The sequence below is a fragment of the Argiope bruennichi genome, chromosome X2, assembly GCF_947563725.1.
Source record: "Argiope bruennichi chromosome X2, qqArgBrue1.1, whole genome shotgun sequence".
NCBI classification, from domain to species: domain Eukaryota; kingdom Metazoa; phylum Arthropoda; class Arachnida; order Araneae; family Araneidae; genus Argiope; species Argiope bruennichi.
Genome location: NC_079163.1, coordinates 468169 through 489105, shown reverse-complemented (window position 1 = coordinate 489105; position 20937 = coordinate 468169). Strand labels below are relative to the sequence as shown.

Here is a 20937-nt window from a genome sequence, read left to right as displayed (position 1 = left end):
AAATTAAAAAGTAAACGTACTTTTAGTAAATTAAATAACAAATTAAATCTGAATGTATCTGAATTACGAATTAAAAGTAAACGTACTTGATGACATCTTCAAATAATTCATTATAAATAAGATAAAGTTTACATAATTTTTGCTATAGAAGTATATTTTGAATTCAGTTTCTTGTTTGACTTTAAATTGCCTCGAATAAAAACTCGTCGATTGCAAATGGAATGAAAATATGCTCCTTTTTCCCCAATTCTTTTCATAATTTCAGGAATATTAAGAGAAACAATTCAGTATTAAAAAATCTGTTATATACTTGAACCGACTTTTTTTTTTACAATAAAAATATAAGCAAATCTTCTAATTCATGTTTATTTTAATTGTTTTAAAATTGAATTTCATAATTTTGCAGAAGTAGGAATCAAACTTTCATGTTTTTTTGATAATTGGAATTTCTTTCCCCAAGCCTTTAGAGACTTCAGAAGAGCCCGAAGACTCTTTGAGCCAGGAAGGAAGCCCATTTTTGGAGGGTCCGAATGGACTTATACCTGCCAGTGAGGAAGAACGTGAAAAAGCTTTAATGAAACGCAGGTTTGCATTATTATCTAGTGTTTTCTTACCTTTTAGCTATGTTCTAGTTGTTAAGCCAGCATGTAAATTGAAATTTTGCAGCCAAAACTCACACCACAATATATCTTACAGAAAAGGGAAAATGTGAATAATTAAGTTTACATTACAAATATAAAAAATTCATGTCTTATCACGTAAAAATTTCATGTTGCTAGATTATTTCTCTTGGAATGTCTAGATACATGGCCATTAATTACAGAATTAAAATTCTAGTAAAAAAATCCTTACATTTTACCATGAATTTTCTTTTGGTCACTTTGTTAATCGTGGTATGATTAGGCAATTTTCTAATGCGTTTCTTATTCATTTCTTTAATAAAGATCTTAACCCCTGGTATTTCCCTAACAAAAGAAGGATGCCCAATTTAATTCGTTGATATCGTGAATCACAACTAATTATTCATGTAATTCATTGTGATTCACGATCGCATTGTCATTCAAGTTTAAATGGCAACTCATCAATGAAATTTAACAGCAGACAGTTGAGTATATCATAATATATGTTTTGGAGTTTTGATTCTGTCGTGGCTGGACATATGTTCAAGTAAAACGATCAGTTGTATGTATCCACCAAAAATGACAATGTTTGCGAAAGGAAGGAAAATTGTTTTATGGTAAGATACAATAGTTGCAATTTTATTACTATCTGCACCAAAGTGGACATGTAGAAAAACAATATTATTTAAGAGTAATTCTAGATCAGTTATTGAATATTTAAAAATGGAACCGTATATTGGGAAAAAAACTCTTACAAGACCTGATCCTGAGATAGTACTTAATGCACTACAGCTGTTTCTTTTTATCTGCTTCCTTTGCTTGTGGTACTCAGTTCATTTCGAAATTAATGAATTATTCATACATCAATGAAATATGAAATTGAAGTATCCTAAAACCTATTTTTTGACTTAGACGAGGATATCTGTCAAATTTTGCTAAAGAAGTTTGTGATGGCGTGAGGATTGTCATGGAGAATCATTACAGAAGAGAAAAAGATAGTCCATGGTGAAGATTCAGATTTTGCTGGTTTATTGTATAAAGAGGATATTCTCAATGCAAAAAAAAGTCATTTTCTTTAGTGATTCAAATAATTAATTAATTTCAGCATTTACATTTTCTTGCCGAGAAATAATCATTTCTTATTCTACACTATTTCATGTATGAAGAATATGAATTTCGGTTAAAAGATAATGACATTGACAAGAAGAAATTTCATATTAAAAAAGAAAAAATCTTCACTATAAACTTTTGCCTCCTCTTGTGAATATCAAACAAAAACGTGGAAAGAAAATGCCCTTGTACTGTTATAGTTCATTCAAAATAACAGACTAAGAAACCTTATTTTTAATATTATCCTAATTTTAAAAATTTATTTGGCATTTGCCATGAATGCCATTTGCCATTCAAACTATCAAAGATCATCTGTGATTAAACTAACTAATAATTAGAATTGAATAAATAGTGATCTACTAATAAAAAAATACATTGCTAGATAGAAAATAAAAAGTTAGTAGGAAATAAAGAACTTTCAACTATCCCATGAAGTGAGAATATAATGAAAATTGCAGGCCCCAATTCCTTAATCTTTAAAACATAAAAAAATAAGAATGAAACATGAAATCTACGATTCCATTATTAATTATTATCCATACTAATGTTTATTCGCTAAGAGGAAAAGAAACCTGCCAGTCGCTAGACGCCTAAACAAAAGGTGGAATTTCACATTTACTAGGCTATTTTAAAAATTTATCCAGCATTACAGACGACGCTGGACAATTTATAAATTCTAATAGATATTTTCTCAAATTGTAGGCAAACGTGTCCTTTCTGACACTGCAGCATCATATTATACTACTTTAAAAAAGCGTAGAAAATATTAGTGTTTATTTTGTTACATCTTTATTATTAAAATTATAGACTAAGAAAGATTTAATGTTCACTAACTGCAACCACGTTGCGCTGTTCCATAAAAGTAATTCTACAAACTACATTGCCAGCAGTACAACATAAGTTGCCTATTTTAAGTTTCAAATACTATACATAATATGAATGAGATTGAGATTATAGTTATATCTAAGTCCGAATAAGATGTCCCTGTTTCAACACTTTAGCCTAGTAAAAAGAAACAAGAATTGTCTTGTTTTGTATTTTGCATTATAAATAATTTTTTTTCTTAAATTCTTTTTTATTGATATACGTAATATAATTTGTAAATTAAAAACAGCTTGTTTCAATTTCGCCGAGGCTAGCAAAGTTGAGTACTAAGTCATCTTTGCAATCCCAATTTAAGTAATTGGCGGTTGTCATTTTTTAAATCATTGGTTATTCACAAACAATAAGACTATTCAACAAATTTTGCTGTGAATTCGAGGGATTATTTTTCTATTAATGACAAAGAAGACGTGATTTACGTTCGAAACTATTAAATGTTGAAAATGAATAAAATTTTTCAATGAAAGTGTTTTGCATAATGGTACCTTAGTTATTGAATTGCTCTTGTACTTTAATGAATTTTCGCTATTTTATACATTCGGTGCAGTACAACAAAAGAATGACAGAATGTCAGTAGGCAACAAAACTATGCTGATTTTGAAATTTATAGGGAAAATTATTTTTAGGTAAATTCCTTATAGGAAAACTACCTATTAAAATGGTTTTCACGACACAACTTGGGAAAAATTTCTACAGATCTGCACTGATTATGATCCTTAGAATACAAAACCACATTAATTTCAGGAGTTATACATATAATATGCACATAACACTTTTCCCATGCTATTTTGTTATCTCGATAATTAGAGTAATTTTTATTACATTTTAACCGGCCTTAGATATGCTGCAGTGAGAGTAAGATTATCGGGTAAGTTCATAGATGGGTCATCTAGTTAAAGGGGGTTGGGAGTGGATAGCGGAAGATTGAAATTTTCTTTTCCCCCATAAATTTCTTTCAATTTACTATAGAAAAATAAATCAAATCAGACGAGTTATTGTATCGTTAAAACGAACAACTTTTGTATTAGTTTTTCGATAGCTGCAGTTGCTTAGAAATTCGGGGCCTAAAAGTGGTTTTTAACCCGTAATTTTGGCCATTTTTAACATCTGTATGGTCAGTTTTGAAGAAAAAAAAATTCTGCTCTCACTTCCTTTTCTTACATTCAAATTGTTTAAATGTCTGTGGACTAAAGCTTAATATCTTGAAGAAGACTATTAAAGTAAATAAAAAAAATAAAGGAGCTGAAATATTTGTTGCCAATATTATAGTAATCAGCTTCGAAGAAACTCCAGAAGCTGTGTGTGTTTTCTTTTGATTTTATGTTATAATAATATTGAAAGCAAGAAATCGGAATGTATTTTGAGTTGTTTCATCTTTTTAAACTAAATCAAATTTTTTTACTGATATTATTTTTATTTTTTCGTGACAATATACATAAAAGCGAAAATCTCAACTACCTGAGCCCAGACACTTGACCTTTTGCAAGTGCTTGCTTCTTGGATAGTGGGCTGCTTCTTTGAATTTAATTAAATGCTATGGAAAAGATTAACTATTGCGCTGCCCAAAGAGAATGCTTATCATGAAACTGATTTTAATTGTAGAAAAGCAATTTACTAAACAGATATCACTTTGCCAATCATAAAATAGGCTACTGTTCAAACTTTGAATTATATTTTGTAATGTTTATTTTATGAAATGAATATAAATGTTATTTAAAGGCATTTTTAATGAACCTCTTTGACCCAGAGTTATTGCTAATCTGATTGTCCTCTAATCTGATGTATGCCGCATTACTGTAAATACACTGTATAAAAAAAAAATGACAACTATTTTAGCCTAAACACAAATGTTAAGAAAAACTGATGATATATTCCCTTTTATTCAAATTAATCGTAATAATTGAAATATTCAAAGTACAATAAATAAGATCTTAATTCCAATAACAATTAAGAAAAGCATATTGTATTTTCCATCTAATATAATTGAAAAATAAAACGGTTACTGAACTTCTGTCAAAAAATTTTATTCTTCTATTAAAAAATGTTACTGAAAGAAGAAGAATTGCAAACGTTATTTAATTTCTTCAAATATGTTTAAAATCCTACCAATAAGGTTTTAGTTCTTGTCGAATGATGCAATTCTTTGGCATTTGCTTAAAAACTTCAAAGCTTTTCAATAATGTAAACTTTGTAACAAGTCTGTTTATATTTTATTTTTATGATATATGTTAATATTATTTTCTTGTAAACTTTAAATAACTCTGTAAACGTAAAATCATTATCTATGATTGCTTCAGTGTGCAGTATTTCATTCCTTTTTCCTTTAAAAATTGAAAAAAAAATTTGAAAACAATAACTTAGATAGCAAGAAATCTTCCTTTGCCTTTCAGATGGCCGATAAGAATATTTTTATAAACACACTCATTGAGTACTTCAATGAATAGTGCTTATTACGAGCTTCTCTTAACATACTGAATAAGTAAAGCGTATAATATTTCAACTAAACCAGTAATTTCTGTTTTTAATCAATGTGTGCTTTACTTCGATTAAACTTCTGCCTTTTGACAATTACAGAAAGAAAATATTCTAGTGATTATGTTGCTTAATAACCGTTTTTTCAAATTAAATAAATGTAGCTTCGTAGGGTTTTACCTTCATTTCGTTATTTTATACGCATACGTATATGATATAGAATTTCGATTTTCTGAGAGAAGTGACTTTTTAAACTGATAGTTTCAGAATTTTACGAAAATTTTAATTAACATATCTTTAAGTGTTAGATATTATTTCAGCCTCTCGTGCATAATTACTTAATTATATGAATAATTATATTACTTAAAGAATTAATATAATATATTCCTGGCTGTATATTTCGTCCTGATAGTTGGAGATAGTCCTGAACTTGGATTAGTCCAGTTATACTAATTTTACTCATAGTTAACTAAAAATTTTATTTTGTACAATAATCTTTATTATTATATTGTGAAAAGCGTTGTCCAATTATATATATCTTTAGGAAGCAATTATTTGTAGATACTATACATACAAATATAACTTTATTTATAGTTGTTTATTCAATGTTTCATTGTACGTATGAATTAAAAATGCTTTTTGCAGATATTACAAAATTCAGTATGAGAATTTCGGACGGTTCTTTTTGTATTCAGATTTTTTAATAACCTTAAAAAATCAGTATTACATTGTTAGAATTTTTAGCGTATCGTCGGAAATATATGATGATTTTAGTTGCATTTAGTTTGGTTTTGAGTGATAATTTCCTAGAGAACTTATTTACTGAATTATTTTAGTGAATTGAACCTCTAGGTTCAAACCTGAAGATCGTAACTTTTGAATTCAGCAAAAGAGATGACTGCCTTTTACTTTTTCACATCTGTGTGACTATTCTATTTTCGGATTTGAAATTTAACCTATCATTACAAATTTAAATATTTTATGTTTTTGCTCTTTTCTTTTCAAACCTAATAAATTTTTAGACATTTTTTTAAATAATCCTATTTTTAATCTTTTCATCTTCCCAATATTTACCTGTACTCTAAATTTAAAAATTTACAAATATTTATTTCGAAGTTTTTTGAGTTTTTTTTCTATAAAATTAAATTGAATAAAAAGCGCAGTATCATAAATAACGTTTTCCAGAAGTGCAGATCTAAAAATTAAACTGTCCTATAATAAATACCTCAATCTCAATTCAAATACTAAAATCTCTATGCCATGGTTTTTAATACTGAATTAAAAACGAGAAATTGAATAAACGTAGAAGCATCAGAAGCGGTTTGAATGTAGGTGCAATAATGAAAAATGTTGTTGAGAATTATATTTTAAGATTATAAATAGTTGAAATTAAGGGGAAGAAATGGTCTTACAACTGCATTATTTATTCCTAAGTTGTAAATAACTTTCTAACAGCAAATACTGTACCTGTTACAAATAATTCCACTAGTGTGATTAACCCAGTCTGAGACAATGACTAAAAAACGATGACAGTTGTTCCCGGGTTGCCACCCTTGTGTTTCCTGATATCGCCCGATGTTGCGTAACTGCGATGATCATACAAGAACCGGTCGTTGGCGCATTGTAGCAGCAAATAACATTTTATACGTAGATTCTCTACCTACAAATAACACAATCTATATTCTTATAATAAATACTTCCAGCAATTAGATTTGGTATTTCTTTAATACTGATATCCAGACAACTTTAAATTCTTAAAATTGTACGAAAGTAGTGAAGATAGCCAGTCAGTGAATGCAATTCTAAACTCTGAATGTGAAAACTGAATTTGAAAAAAAAATTCATTTTCAAAAGGAAGACAAGAAATATTAAATGGGGAAAAAACTAAGCTATAGAAAGTATTAGCATAAATGTAAATTTGAAAATTCCAATCTGGAAATTGCAGAAAAGGGGGGGGGGTCAAACTAAAGAATGTATTACAAGTATTGTAAGTAAGCCACTATTACTTTTTATAACGGGGGATTTATGATAATGAAGTGCTCTGCCTCCAAACTAGGCAGTAAAACCACAATGCAGCGAAATAACATCGTGAAGGCAGTTGATATATAAATTGAATTTCTTTTCGTTGCTAACTAGTTCAAGGCATTCAGATCTCTATTCGATGATAGCCACGATATAAGTGGCGTCAATTCCAGAGTAAAAGAATTTGCTTCTCGTTTCCTTAATTGATATTCATCTGATTTCGTTGCATCACTATGAGACAATCTGAACCCTACACTTTTTTTTTCTTTGTTATTATCATTATTATTTATAGTGGCTGAAAGAATTAAAGATATTCTTCGTCTTTTCTGCAAATTAACACTTTGAAGGGTGAGTAAGGTTCAAAAAATATAACAATAACTTTTCCATAAACTTTAGACATTTTACATTGCATATATACAAACAAGTAATGCATTAAAAATCATATTATTTATGCAACTTTAAAATTTTATTCGATAAATTTTGCGGTAAAAAAAATTGAGAAAACATGTACGAAAAATGTTTAACTATCACTGAATGTTTTCTTCTGGATTGATATTTTAGTCTAATTTTGCATAATCTTATCTGAAACCTTTTCAGCGGTCATTTTTATGAAATGAAATTCATTAGATGAGTTTAAAGCTAAACGTTTAAATGGAAAATGCGCTTCTCGACAAACTAATATTGATACAAGGAAATTCGCATCAAGATAATTTTAAAAAGGAAAATTTTATCGCGAAAGAGCTGAAATTGTTGCTATAAGACACACGTATTTCCAGAAAATCATTGAAAAATTTTAGTGATGAATTGATTGAAATTCAAAGTGGAAGTTAAGGTACTCTGAGTAATGTCGCGGAAAGGAAAATCTTGATGGAAATCACAGTTGATCCTAAAGTTAATGAGTCAATCTAGCTGCAAAAACGTTTCAAATCATTGGCAGAATTGTCAGTGCTGAAACTGTGCGAAATGTAATCAAGTCGAGTGGCTGGAAAAAGACTGTTCATCAGCTTGTAAAATCAGAAAAGGCATTTGGAGTTTGCAAAAAATTCATCAATTGATGGTCAATAACTTTTGAAAGAAAGTTTATATATAGTGATGAAAGTAAGTTCAACATGACGGCTGTCTCACCGTAAGGAGAAAGCCCAATACCGAATTCCAAAACATTACGTCCCGTGGTTAAACATGGCAGTGGCTCTGTCATGGTTTGGCGTTGCATGGCTTCAACAAGGGTAAGAAATTTACTTTTTATAGATGGCATTGTGAACCATTTGGTTTATTTGTATATACTTCACAACAATCTAAAAGTAAGTGCTAAATATTTGAGTTTAGGTGGAAATTTCATATTTCAGCACGACATCGACATTAACAAACGGCACATAACTTTAAAATGTGGTTTCTTTTTCATTATAAACAGCAGTTACATTCAAAACCGCAGTCCCCTGACATCTATGCCATAGAAAATCTATGAGTCACTCTCGAAACAGCAGCCCCAAAACAAAAAAATAGAAAGAAAGCCCATTTAAATAAAGTGTGATTAAAAGAATGCGATGAAATATCTTGGTGGAATCTTGGTGGCCAAAATATTGGTGGAATCGGTGCCACGACTTTTGGAGTACGTTATAAAAGCCAAAGTCCATGCATGTAAATATTGTAACTCGCATTGTATATGAGATATTATGACAATATCATTGGTGTATTCTCACCTTTTTTGGGTTATCTTCTATTTTCCTTAAAAGGCTTCTAAAACTTTTCATTTTGCAAGTTAAGTAAAGTAAGGTCATTATCAATTGCCTGAGCTACTGAAATCGACATCTTTTCGGGTAAGACGTTATCTTAATGGTTCAATTAAAAATCCGTAGAACACCCCTAATCCTCAAGCACCTTCAGTAATTTTTGTATTGAACTAAAGTTTCTTTAATTTCTGACTTTAAGTGTGAAAAGTCCTAATTCGATGCTGATATGTCGCACAGGGATTAAAATGGAGGGACTGTGGATTACAGCATCAAAAATGAAGGGTATAATTTCTTTAAAAGTTAACTTTTATTTTAATTTTATTGTAATTAAAATATGGAATGTCCTTGTTGAAGATAATAAAAACCAACTGAACATTTCTTTTATACTGATTAATTCTGTGAATTGTAATAATCGATTCTAAAAATTTATAAATAGATAATTACTGATTTATCATAGACAATATATCACGATTCTGTAATCTGATCATTGCATAATTATATAAATCAATTTAGTTGTAATCTTCGGAGCAGGAGATATTCATAAGATATGGCTTATAAATATACTGATACCTTACATGTGTTCTTTTGTGTTTAATTAGAAGCGACTTTTCACTTTATACAAATGACTACACATTTCTCTTTTAGAAATTTGTAGTCGTTTTGATTAATCTAAGAGTTCACAGTTAAGAGCAATTTTGCGAATTGCTGTTATCGGTTCTAAAAAAATTTTTAATTAGATCTATTTGGAAGGGTTTCTTAATTAGAAGTAAGGAATTTCTTAAGGAGAAATAAGATTTTGTGATTTATGACATACAAGTATACTAAAGGAATTTATACATCTTTCGGTTTTATTTCATTTATCTTGTATGTCTATTGAAGTTAATGCTTATAAATAATCTAAATGGAATTCTCCGCTTTCAGGTTTGTTCTTCAAGAACTGGTAGACACAGAGAGGGATTATGTGAGAGACCTTGGATTATTAGTAGAGGTATGGTAGATGTTTTAATATGAAAATAAATTATTCTCTTATGAAAATACTTGTTATTGTAAATGCATATTTATTCACAGAATAACTACCAAGTTTAGCAATTTATTTTGGACAATATGTAATGCTCTATAGAGTATGTTCCATTATCAAATACTTTGTTACAAAGTATGCTGTTTATTTTTCTGTATAATCTCGCTTTCTGCTGTTTAAATAATTTTAGACTGTATGATTATAATATGCTAGATTTTAAGCTACAGATTTTTGGGAAATGTGAATTAGGGTGTATAATTCAATTATATCTATAGTCCATTTAATTTTTAAAAAAATTTATTTTTATATTGTTATCGGAAACGCACAAATTTTATATTGATGTGCCAACAGCTTAAATTATTTTGTATTTATTTGAAGCAGCTCAGTTCTTTCATTTAATTTTATTGATCTGTTATCTCATATTGCAAGAGAAATGGCGAAAGGAGAAATATGGGTAACGGGGTGCATTTATTTGAAGGAATTTCGAAATAAGCAATTGTCTTTGAAATTAGTGGGAATAGAATTTGTTATCTAGAATTTATATATATGCTAGGAAGTGTTTATTTAATAAACAATTATTGTATGATTTGATTGGTTTCAAGAATTTAACATGCAGTTGATTGACTTAAAGCAGTGTTATAATTTTAACTTTCAATTGTATTTCACAAATTGTCAGTAACATTCTAAGCGCCTCATATTTGTTTTAATTTTAGACATCCTTGGTGTCTCACTGTTTGCTGGTTAAGAAATTGCTTGGAGGAAAATATTTTGCTTATTATTTCCCTTTGAATCTAAAAAAAAAAATGTTTTGTCTATGGTTTTGAAGATTTAGTTGTAAGCATCTATTTTAATAATGGGAACTTACGTATGAATCAGCATAGTTCTATTTCTTTATCTGTTATATAATGTCATTCATTCCTTGTGCCTCTAATATAAAATGAACGCAAACACTAAGCATTGGCGATTTGAGTCTAAAAATATTTTCTAAGAGACCGTGGGGTCCATTCCCTTTGCTATCATTCAGTTAGAAAGAACAGTTATTTTTTAATACATTTTAAACAAATAGATGCTGATATAATTTTTGTATTAAAAATCTAAGTATATAACTAGGTATGAAATCGTAAATAGTTAACGCTCTAGATTTTCCCGAAATTTGACTCTCAAATACTTTAAGACATAAGGAATATTTCATGATAATTACTGAAATGGATAATTTGTAATTATTAATAAACTATATTTGTTTTTTAGAATAGATAAATTTATCTGTTGTATTGCCGTTCCGCTTGAATGAAAATAATGGAGACATTTGAATATTTTATTTATTTGTCCCCCAACTTATCTTTGACAATGTTTGATTATCATCTCTTTAAAATTTATTTAATTTATGGGAGGAAAATTAATTTTTAGCAGTTTTTAAGAATCTTGTATTTTTGTGTAGTACAATTTTAGTTTTATTTATAATTGAAGGGTTTGCTGCAAAACGGATGTAGCTCCACCCTAGGATTACATGTACCATCATGCGGTAATAAAAAAAAATATTTTTGTTTGGTCCAGAAAGACATAGCTACGATCGTTAACTCTCGCGTTATTCAAGAGACGGAGCTGTCTATCTCGATTTGTTGCAATGTACAGGTAGCTCTTTAAGCTACCGGCACTTTCTCCTGCAGATTCTTCCACTTAAGAGTGCAAAATATAAAGATGTAAATATAACTAGCTCGAAAATACGTCCTACAAAATGATATGTCATAATATGTAGCCCGACGTTACAGAGGGGGAATGTGATGATTAACAGGAAAAAAGTTTTTTCTTTTTAAAGTTAAGTTGCATATAAATTTTTCATATTTTATTTTAATTTATGTGAAATAATATTATAGTAAATTATATTTTTATTGTGAAATATATTTCGTAGAGACAGACTATCTATTTGGTTGCAAGAAAGAGGTAGCTCCAACATTCCAACATGTGTCGCGTTATATGGAAAATATATTTTTGAGTGAAAATGTTGTCATAATATGTAAGAACAATTAAGAGGATTGATCAAAAATAAAATCTTACACAATTTAGAATGTGGAATTTTAAAACGTTTTTTACGCCTTTCTGCAAGCTTCAATAATTGGAGCTACTTACTTTTTACAACAAACCCTTCAATTATTATTATTGTATATATTTATATTTTTCACATAGAAATATATGATTTTAACAAATGCATTTATTTACAATCAGGGGTGCTATTATTAAATATATTTTTACTTTCTTGCATATAAAATATACACTACATATTCAGCAAACAATTAATTTGATATAACAGTTAACACAATAACAGTTCACTATTTTGCTCTTAGATGACTGCACAAATTAAGCTGTTTTATGCAATTTAGTCAATAATGTTGGTACAATTTTAAAGAAAATAAAATATAATAAAGGAAACAAAAAAATGTTATATATTGTATTTTTAAAGTGAATAATTATTTTTAATTTTTAACATGAATTTAATAATTTATGTTTTGAGCTTTTGTATTTTACATTTTTTATCTGTGCTACTTGAATTGTATATAATTACGCGGGTTTTAACCTGACTGTACATTGTAAAACATAGATTTTGAGAACCATTTTTTTTTCACTTCTCTAGTGACATGATATCTGTTGCACATTGCTTATTTTTCGCTGGTTTTTTCAGTAGAACAAAAATGTTTAAATGCTGCGTTTCTAGTATTTCTTCTAAGAACATCACACGCAGCCTAATATAGTTATAATTTAGAAATAAAAACACTTATAGATATAACATCACAAAGGATATCATTATTACAAGTGCATTAAATTTTGCATACAAATGCTGAATAATTTGATGGTCTTATGTGAAAGTTGTATGACAGTTGTTATATCGTTAATTTTTCATTAACGAAAGTCATGCAGCTAATTTCCTCCCGATTATTGTCGATTGTATTAATTAGTGATATAACAAATAAAAATCAATAAATTTAATTTAATGTAATATATTATTCCAAAAATCCCTATCTGTAGTAATATTTATAGTATACGCCTACTGTGCTTATTTTAGGAAATAAAAAGTTCCTTTTTGCGAGTATGGTCGAATGTATATAATATTTATAATTGAATCTTTTATATTATTACTGTGATCCATTATAATATTTATAATCGAATCTTAATTTTGTGGCAGGTATATAGCATGTTGTCACTGAACATTTTTAATAAAACTAAAAATAAAATGGAAAAGAAACTATCTAATGCGTTTTATATTTTTTAATAATAATTCTTACTCTAATTAAATAGAAATTCAAAGATACAGAAATGTATTATTGTAATCCTCTATACAAGGGAAACTAAAGCAAAAATCAGAGAAACAATGTTGCATTATGATTTGATATACGAATCACAAACAAACAGCCACTAAATTACACGAAAAAATAACAGAATTTGAAGAGAAAAAATGTGAAACTGTTTCAATGAGTCATATTTTTAAAAGTTTATTCCATAAGAATATCACCACAAATACTTAAAATACACAAAAATTGATTTCAAACTGTTTCTAAATTTTTTTTAACTCTTCATTTTATCAATCGATATAAGTGTTACTGGGATCTTCCCGAACAGAAAAATGAAAATTTTCATTGAAAGAATAAAAGTAAGCATGATAATAGAATTATACAAAAACGAATTTAATTAGGATAATTAATCTAATTAAAAATATAAGAATACATTCTCAAAGGCAAATAAGTATTTGAGTCGTCAATCGGTTATTTTTATCATTAGATTAATAAACTCTCATATGTTTATCATGGAAGAGTTTTTTTCAATATTCGTTTAATTTCTGCCGATTGCATTCTGCTCAACTCCTTTTAATGAAAATTCAGCTAGCTTTTTAATACTTGAAAACATTCGATGGCAATATCATTAAAATAGTTCATCAGCTCACTTCCTAAATTTTCACAATGCACTTTGATGCATTTGAAGTTTACAAGACTTGAAAAAAATTATTTTTGGCAACAATATCCAAAACAAATTTTTATTTGGTTCTAACATTTTTTTAATATTCGTATGCAGACAAACTGATCTCCATTCTCCAAATTCCACTATGTTTCAAAACTGATTTCCAATACTTCGACCTGGAGAACTTTTTACTCATTAAACCTCTGTTTTACTCTTTCTACTATGATATAACTATGTTCAAGTAAGTAACTCCAATGGCACGAGTCTAATGAAAAACCTGAAAATGTGAGTTTCCTTTTGATAACTTTACTTCGGTAATCAGATTATGTTATTTTTTTTCCTTTGTTTATTTTTTATTAGTCATTATAGTGCAACGCAGCTGCAAAAGGGGGAAAAAAGTCAGCAACCAATTACAAAGCAGCCCTTGTGTAAGCGTTATTATTTATCCAAGGCGGGATGTCACATCTTATTCTGTTTCCACAAGCTTCTGAAAGCAGTAAAAGTCTAAGTGCTTGTGGTAGTCCTAGGCTTCTGCGGAAGTTGTGTGCTTGTAATAGTAAACTGTTTAATATTTTGTTTATTTGGTTGAAAATGGCGCAGGGTGCTCCTTTTGAACAGGTTTGGAGCTTTTCTTTCTCTCACAAGTATATTCTGAGATCTATATTGCCTTATGTGTAAGTCCTATAAGTACAAGATATTGCTCGATATTTCCACGCTTGTCCAATATTTTAAATGCCACTTAGTATCTGGAAGATATCATAACAGTGTTGATTGGGATTTTGTTCTAACATGGAGTGGCCTATTTGCCATTGGGCAAGACAAATGTGACAGTGGCGGACTGGTTACTTACTAGTCTGCTGCTGACATCAAACATGGTTTATAATTTCGTTTATTTTGTTTTCATTTTTTTTTAATTCTATGTATTTTCACTTCCTTTTCGATGTGCTTGAATTTTTAAATTTTGTACACCTATGTGTTCTCATTTTATCAAACTTAATTGTGAATTTTTTTTCGTATGAGTTGCACCACCTGCTAATAAACTAGAGAATTTGTGTGTTATTTTTTTCAATAATATTTATATTATTAATTGTAAACTGATGACAAAATAGTTCGAAAATTAAGTTTAAAAAATTGTTTATACCGAGTTCCGTAATAAGTGTTTTTTAAAAAGTATTGAATTTGCTTAACGTGCCTACCTGCAACTCCCAAATTTTAAGTTATTGATAAATAACACTATGTGTGAAGATTCGTGACGTTGGGAAAGCCGTATTTCTGATTTTTTATAGAAACAAATTTATTTAAAAGAAAACTGAATCATTGAAGCACATATAACTCCTATCTCAGAGTTTTTATCATTGTCATTTTGTAACAAGCAGATGCTTATAAATATTTTTTTTCAACTTAACTTGTACTTATTTTGTTTGTATTTGTGTATCTCTTGTGAGGGGGAGGGGGGCAAAGATTCTTTGAGATTTACGAAAATAATCCGCTTTCTTTATTTTTAGGGATACTTGAATTTAATGCGCAATAATGAAATCCCTGTACCTGAGGATTTAAAGGATGGAAAGGACAAAATTGTTTTTGGGAATATTGAAGCTATTTACGAATGGCATAGAGAGTATGTAATTTTGAATTTTCTGAATTTATATATGTGAATGCAATTTTTTTCCCCATTCTCTTATTTCATTACCAAATTAAAAATCTCAAGAGTCTTTTTTAAAAACATTCTGTTCTCTAAGATTTACTTTGGTTATTAATATGACAATTTATAGTGAAATTTGGTGATAATTTTACTTTTTATTTTTGTATTTCAGTCCCTGATGAAAATATCAAAGTATAAGTGTTATAAAAAGAATTCTTTAAATTTTTTTAACTATCAGAGATCTCTCAAAAGTAATATAGAATGGAATAAAGCATAAGTCCAAACTATAAATGTTCTATTAGCTTAGCCCCCCGACCCAATCCATATGAATACGATATTTTTTGATATGCTGAAATGCTTCTCTTGCTCCTAGATTTTTTTCTTTTGTCAAAAAATTGGCAAACGCAACATGCATATAATGTTTAAAGTCATTGAGCCGATATGCACAGGAGAAATAGACTTATTAAATGAATTTAAGAATCATTCGTAAAAGTAACGAGCACACAGCAAAGACAAGGAGAAGAACGATAAACACATAGGTGTTGCCAGATTTGACAAGACAATTATGCAAAACCATTACGATTATTTTAATTATTTACAATACTTACCCTAAATCAAAACAATCTGCACTACATTCTAGAAAAAAACATGTTAAGGACAAAGACACATATAGTCATGAAAATACAAAGTTAAGAGGGGGGGAGGTAAAAGACAACAATGCTAAATATAATATATATCTGCAAAAAAATTAATCACTTAGATTACACATTCCTGGCACTTAAATGCCTATCCTTAGCAAGAGGTTTCGTGAATACATCAGCAACCTGAATTTCGCTACTACAATTTTTGACATCAAGTTATTTGCTTTCATATTGTTCTCGAATAAATTTGTAACGAATGTCAATATGTTTTGTCCTGTTATGGAACTCAGGATTTTTAATTAGACCGATAGCATATTGTTTATCAATTTTTTGAACTGGTATAACAGTCACACAAAGCATAGTTCTTTTAGAAGATTTCTCAACCAAATTGCTACAATGATTTCTCATTATTTTGAAACTAACATGGGTCACAGCTAAATTGTTTCAAACCACTGTTTTCAGAAAAACTTTTAAAATGCGCATTCCAACATCGTGGCGTGTTTTATGTATGATTTTTCGTAATTTACGTACCTGCTCAGTACCATCACTAAATCCTTCGGGTTGAGCCATGTAAATATCCTCGGAGAGATCACCATACAGAATCGCAGTTTTTACATCAAAATGGGCAGGTTTCAGTTTTCGAGCAGCAACGACACTCAAGACTGTTCTTATGGTATCCCATCGTACCACAGGACTGAATGTCTTGCAGAAATCAACTCCAAATTTCTGGCTTTTACAACGAGGCGAACTTTGAAGCGCTGAACAGTTCCATCGACACTTTTTTTCACCTTAGATACCCACCCACGTACTACCAATACCTTTTCTGTAAAAGGGTAAATTCACAAGTTCCCAAGTATTTTTGACAGATTCCAACTCCTCCTTCATAACAGCTAGCCATTTATCACTATCTTCAAAAGCTATTGCTTCTTTGTATGTCTCAGGTTCTACATGTTCAGCTAACATAACGAAATTGTCAAACTTGACGGCATTCTTAACATGAACCTGTCTCGCAAATTTCTGCCCTCTTGTTCATCTAAATTTTCTTCTTTATGTTCAACATTGCAGGATATGTTCCCTATTTGTTCTTCCATGTCTAAATCTAATGTTTTAATAAATGATTTTTTTACAAATTCCTTATCTGATTTTTGATTATCAGTATAAAATTCATCTGAAACACAACTAGGGTTGTTCATCTTGAAATATTATATCTTAACAAAGGATAATTTTGTTCTAATATTTTATCCTACAAATGCTATACCCATCCTTTTCTCTTATGTAGTCAACAGAAACACCTTTGACACTTTTCTTGTCCCATTTTCTCCTTTTTTTGTTTGGGTACATGCACAAAGCACTCAGTTCCAAATATATGCAGGTGATTGATGTTTAAAACTTCTTTTGAAAACCACACTTCATAAGGACTTTTATCTTTAGTTGGTGTTGGTCCTTTTCTGTTTAAAACATAAACAGAGGTATTTACTGTTTCTGCCCACAGTTTCAAAGAAAGATTTGTAGCATGAGTTATACATCTTGCACTTTCTACAAAAGTTCGATTTTCTTTTCTGTAGCTCCATTTTGTTCAGGTTTGTAGGGCATTGACACATTTCAAGAGACTCCTGATCTTTCAAAATTTCTGTGTGCTGAAGAATTTTGAATTTGTCCTCCACCATCACTCATTACTTCTTTAATGGTATGCCAAGCATTTTTTGCCTCATCTTAGATCCAGTGATGAAATCTAAAAAAATCCAAGTCTTAGATCCAATGAAAAATACCCTTCGAAACTTGCTGAAATCTTTGAAACATATAAAGTACCTAGCATCCCCTAAGGATTGTTGCTGCATGGGGCGACATACATGCGTATGTATAGATTCCCCCGGTGTTACATGTCTTTGTTTCCTTGTTCCAAAACGACGTCAACACTGTTTGCCAAAGTAGCATCCATCACATATTTCGTTATAGTTCGTATAACTTTGTATTTTATACTTGTTTAATATATCCTTCACATGACTCTTACTTTGGTGACACAGTCTTTCATGCCACAATTGTAAGGATCATCTGCTGATGCAACGCATACTTCAGCAGATACAACAGGATATACAACACGCATTTTTAATCATATAATAAATGCACTGTTCTAATTCCTTTCATACGTAATCGTCCATCTCTAGAGAAGGAACATTCACTTTTTGATGCCTTGAATTCAAAACCCTTACTCAATGTCTAATGGAGAAAAGGTTTCTGCTGATGTCAGAAGCATACCATATTTCTGTTAAATGGTATCTATCCCATTTTCCTTTGATTTTTATTTCAACATTCACACTTCCATGGCCATATGCCATAATTGCATCACTATTCCCCACATATACTGCTTTGGGTGAGGTAAATTTTGCGAAATCCACAAAATATTTTTTTGTTTTGTCTTATGAACAGATGCTCCACTGTCTGCGATCCACACTTCACTTTCTGGAACTCCTTCTGTGGTACACACAAAGGCATCACTTTCAACTTTCAGTTTTTCTTTCCTCCTGCAGTCTTTAGCAATATGGCCTGGCTTTCTACAGATATAACATCTCCTCTCAGGTTTCTTCGTAACTTTCTTCTTGATAGTACCCACAGCTGTAGAATCTGTTGATTTTGAAGGTAAACGCATTTCTATCAATCGAAGTCTTTCAGTCAATTTATTACTGAACTCTCTTCAACTAGAACAAATTCTCGCACACTGTTGAATTCGAAATATTCTGGTGATAGATTTGACATGATTCTGCTCATCGACAGAATATCTGACAAAGTTAATTTGGCAACACGCTGTAATTCATCATTCAATTCACTGAAATTTCTTTGAAATTTTGCAGTAGGACTTACAGTGTCATCTTCCAGTTCTTCTTCACTACAGAAAAACTTCTCCATTAAAAGATGAAGCCGCTGGCCAGAGCTCTGTTCATAACGTACTGCAACTTTATCCATACACGTTAAGCACTGTTGCATATCACTATCAACTCAACCTTGCTATCATCCATATATTTCCCACAAGAATCGCCTGAGCAAAGAGTCATCTTTAACAAAAGCTCTCCATTCATTTCTTCTCGTAAGCCGTAATTATTTCAGTTGAAGTCTCTGCCTGTAAAATCCTCACGCATACATGATCTCCCACCTTGCAATTTTATGGAGTTTACCTGAAATTGCAACAAAAAGTATAAATCTAGTCTATTGGGAATCTTAATACGTCGACCAGCTTTAGTGACATCATTAGGAGCTACATTGGTTATATAATCATCTTCACTGGACTCTTGATCTGAAACAACTGAAGTTGCAGGAAGTTGAGTGTTGTAATTTTATCCTTTTTATAGAGCAATAAATGGTAATTTTTCAAAACTACTGATTTCCAAGAAATAAAGTCTCTGGAATGGTCTTAATTTTACCCCTTGAGTTGTTCTTACTCTGGCGACTCTTGAATGTTCAACTGCTCCAGGGAGGACTTCAGTTACAATTCCTAAAGGCCAGTGAAGACGTTTTCCATCAGTTTCTAGAAGAATAACATCTCCAACATTCAAAGATTCCTCTCTGATGTGACCTTTATGTACTAACATTGCTAAGTATTCGTTGCGAAATCTCATTCTTAAATTATGCCTGGATTTTTTAATAAAACGTTTTCTTCTATTTAGGCTTTTATTGTCGATTTCGTCTAAATCAGTTGTATCACTACTAGGAATGCCTTTCAGGAAACAAGCAGGTGTCAATTGCCTTAGACCTTCTGAATTATCTTCAGCATATGTGAGTGGCCTGGAATTTATTGTAGTTTCACAGTCACAGATACGAATTTCCAGTTCTTCATAATCAATACTCTTTCGGCCCAAATTTTCTTTTAGCATACGGATCATCCGCTTCCACCATCCACCCCATCATGCAGCAGTAGGTGGGTTGAAATTCCATTTAATTTTCTTGATAGTGGAAAACGACATGATCGTCTCCCAATCTAGATTTTTCAAGGCATTACTTGAACCAACGAAGCTGATGCCGTTATCAGTGTAGATTATGTTAACTCGACCTCACCTAGCAAAAACTCTTCTTAAAGCCATTATGAAGGCTTCCATGGACAAGGAATTGACTAACTCAAGATGAACAACCCTATAAATATCACAAGTAAAAAGGACAATCCATGTCTTTTCTCCAAAACGCAAAAACAACGGACCTGCCAAATCAAACCCTGTGACTTCAAATGCTGCAGAAACTTTTATTCTACTTTTAGAAAGAACTGCTAAAGGTGGCTCAGTAGGTTTGGTTTTAAATCTTTTACAATAAGAGCTTACTTGTTTTGCTATTTTATTGACAGAAACGATTCAGTAATTTTCCCTCAAATTGGAAATGAGAGTTCGAAGTCCGGCCTGCAGCACCTCGCAATGCTTCTGTTGTATTAATCGACGAATAATTTCATGGTTATTGAGCACTTAAAATTCTCATCATCATCTCCCAGTATGAGCTTAGTTCTAACTTTATTAACGTCAGAATCATCTTTGAAAGTTTGCATATTTTCTTATGCTTTCATTTTGCTTCATGCAAAATTTTCCTTTTGAATTAGCTTTAGCAAACAGTTTTCAGCTGATTGGACTTCTTCATAGGTTAGTTCGAATTCCTTATATTTTTTCTTAAGGCGACAGTTTTTAATGAAACATAATATCCAAGCCAGCAATCTTCGTATATTTCGAGAATTATAGTAAATCGTCAGTAAAGTCAACTGATTCATGCTTCACACTACTAACTATTGTTTTTCTTTACTCCGATTCAACTAAATTTTCATCGATAATTTTTTTCTCATTCAAAGGTCAGAATTCTCGTGACTTGAATAATCATTCTGGGC

The 20937-nt window shown here is 30.3% G+C and overlaps 1 protein-coding gene across 9 annotated transcripts in view; it reads left to right on the top strand.

The window, feature by feature from the left end:
- Positions 1 to 20937, top strand: part of LOC129960009 (rho guanine nucleotide exchange factor 25-like) — a 575803-nt gene that overhangs the window by 467528 nt on the left and 87338 nt on the right. For all 9 annotated transcript variants that reach the window (XR_008783500.1, XM_056073001.1, XM_056073000.1 and 6 more), the window contains 3 exons: positions 461 to 585; positions 9758 to 9824; positions 15308 to 15420. Coding sequence is in view for 8 of the 9 variants with exons in the window: in XM_056073001.1 (XP_055928976.1) it covers positions 461 to 585; positions 9758 to 9824; positions 15308 to 15420 (305 nt within the window). In the remaining variant the exon portion in view is untranslated. The remainder of the gene's footprint in view (positions 1 to 460; positions 586 to 9757; positions 9825 to 15307; positions 15421 to 20937) is intronic.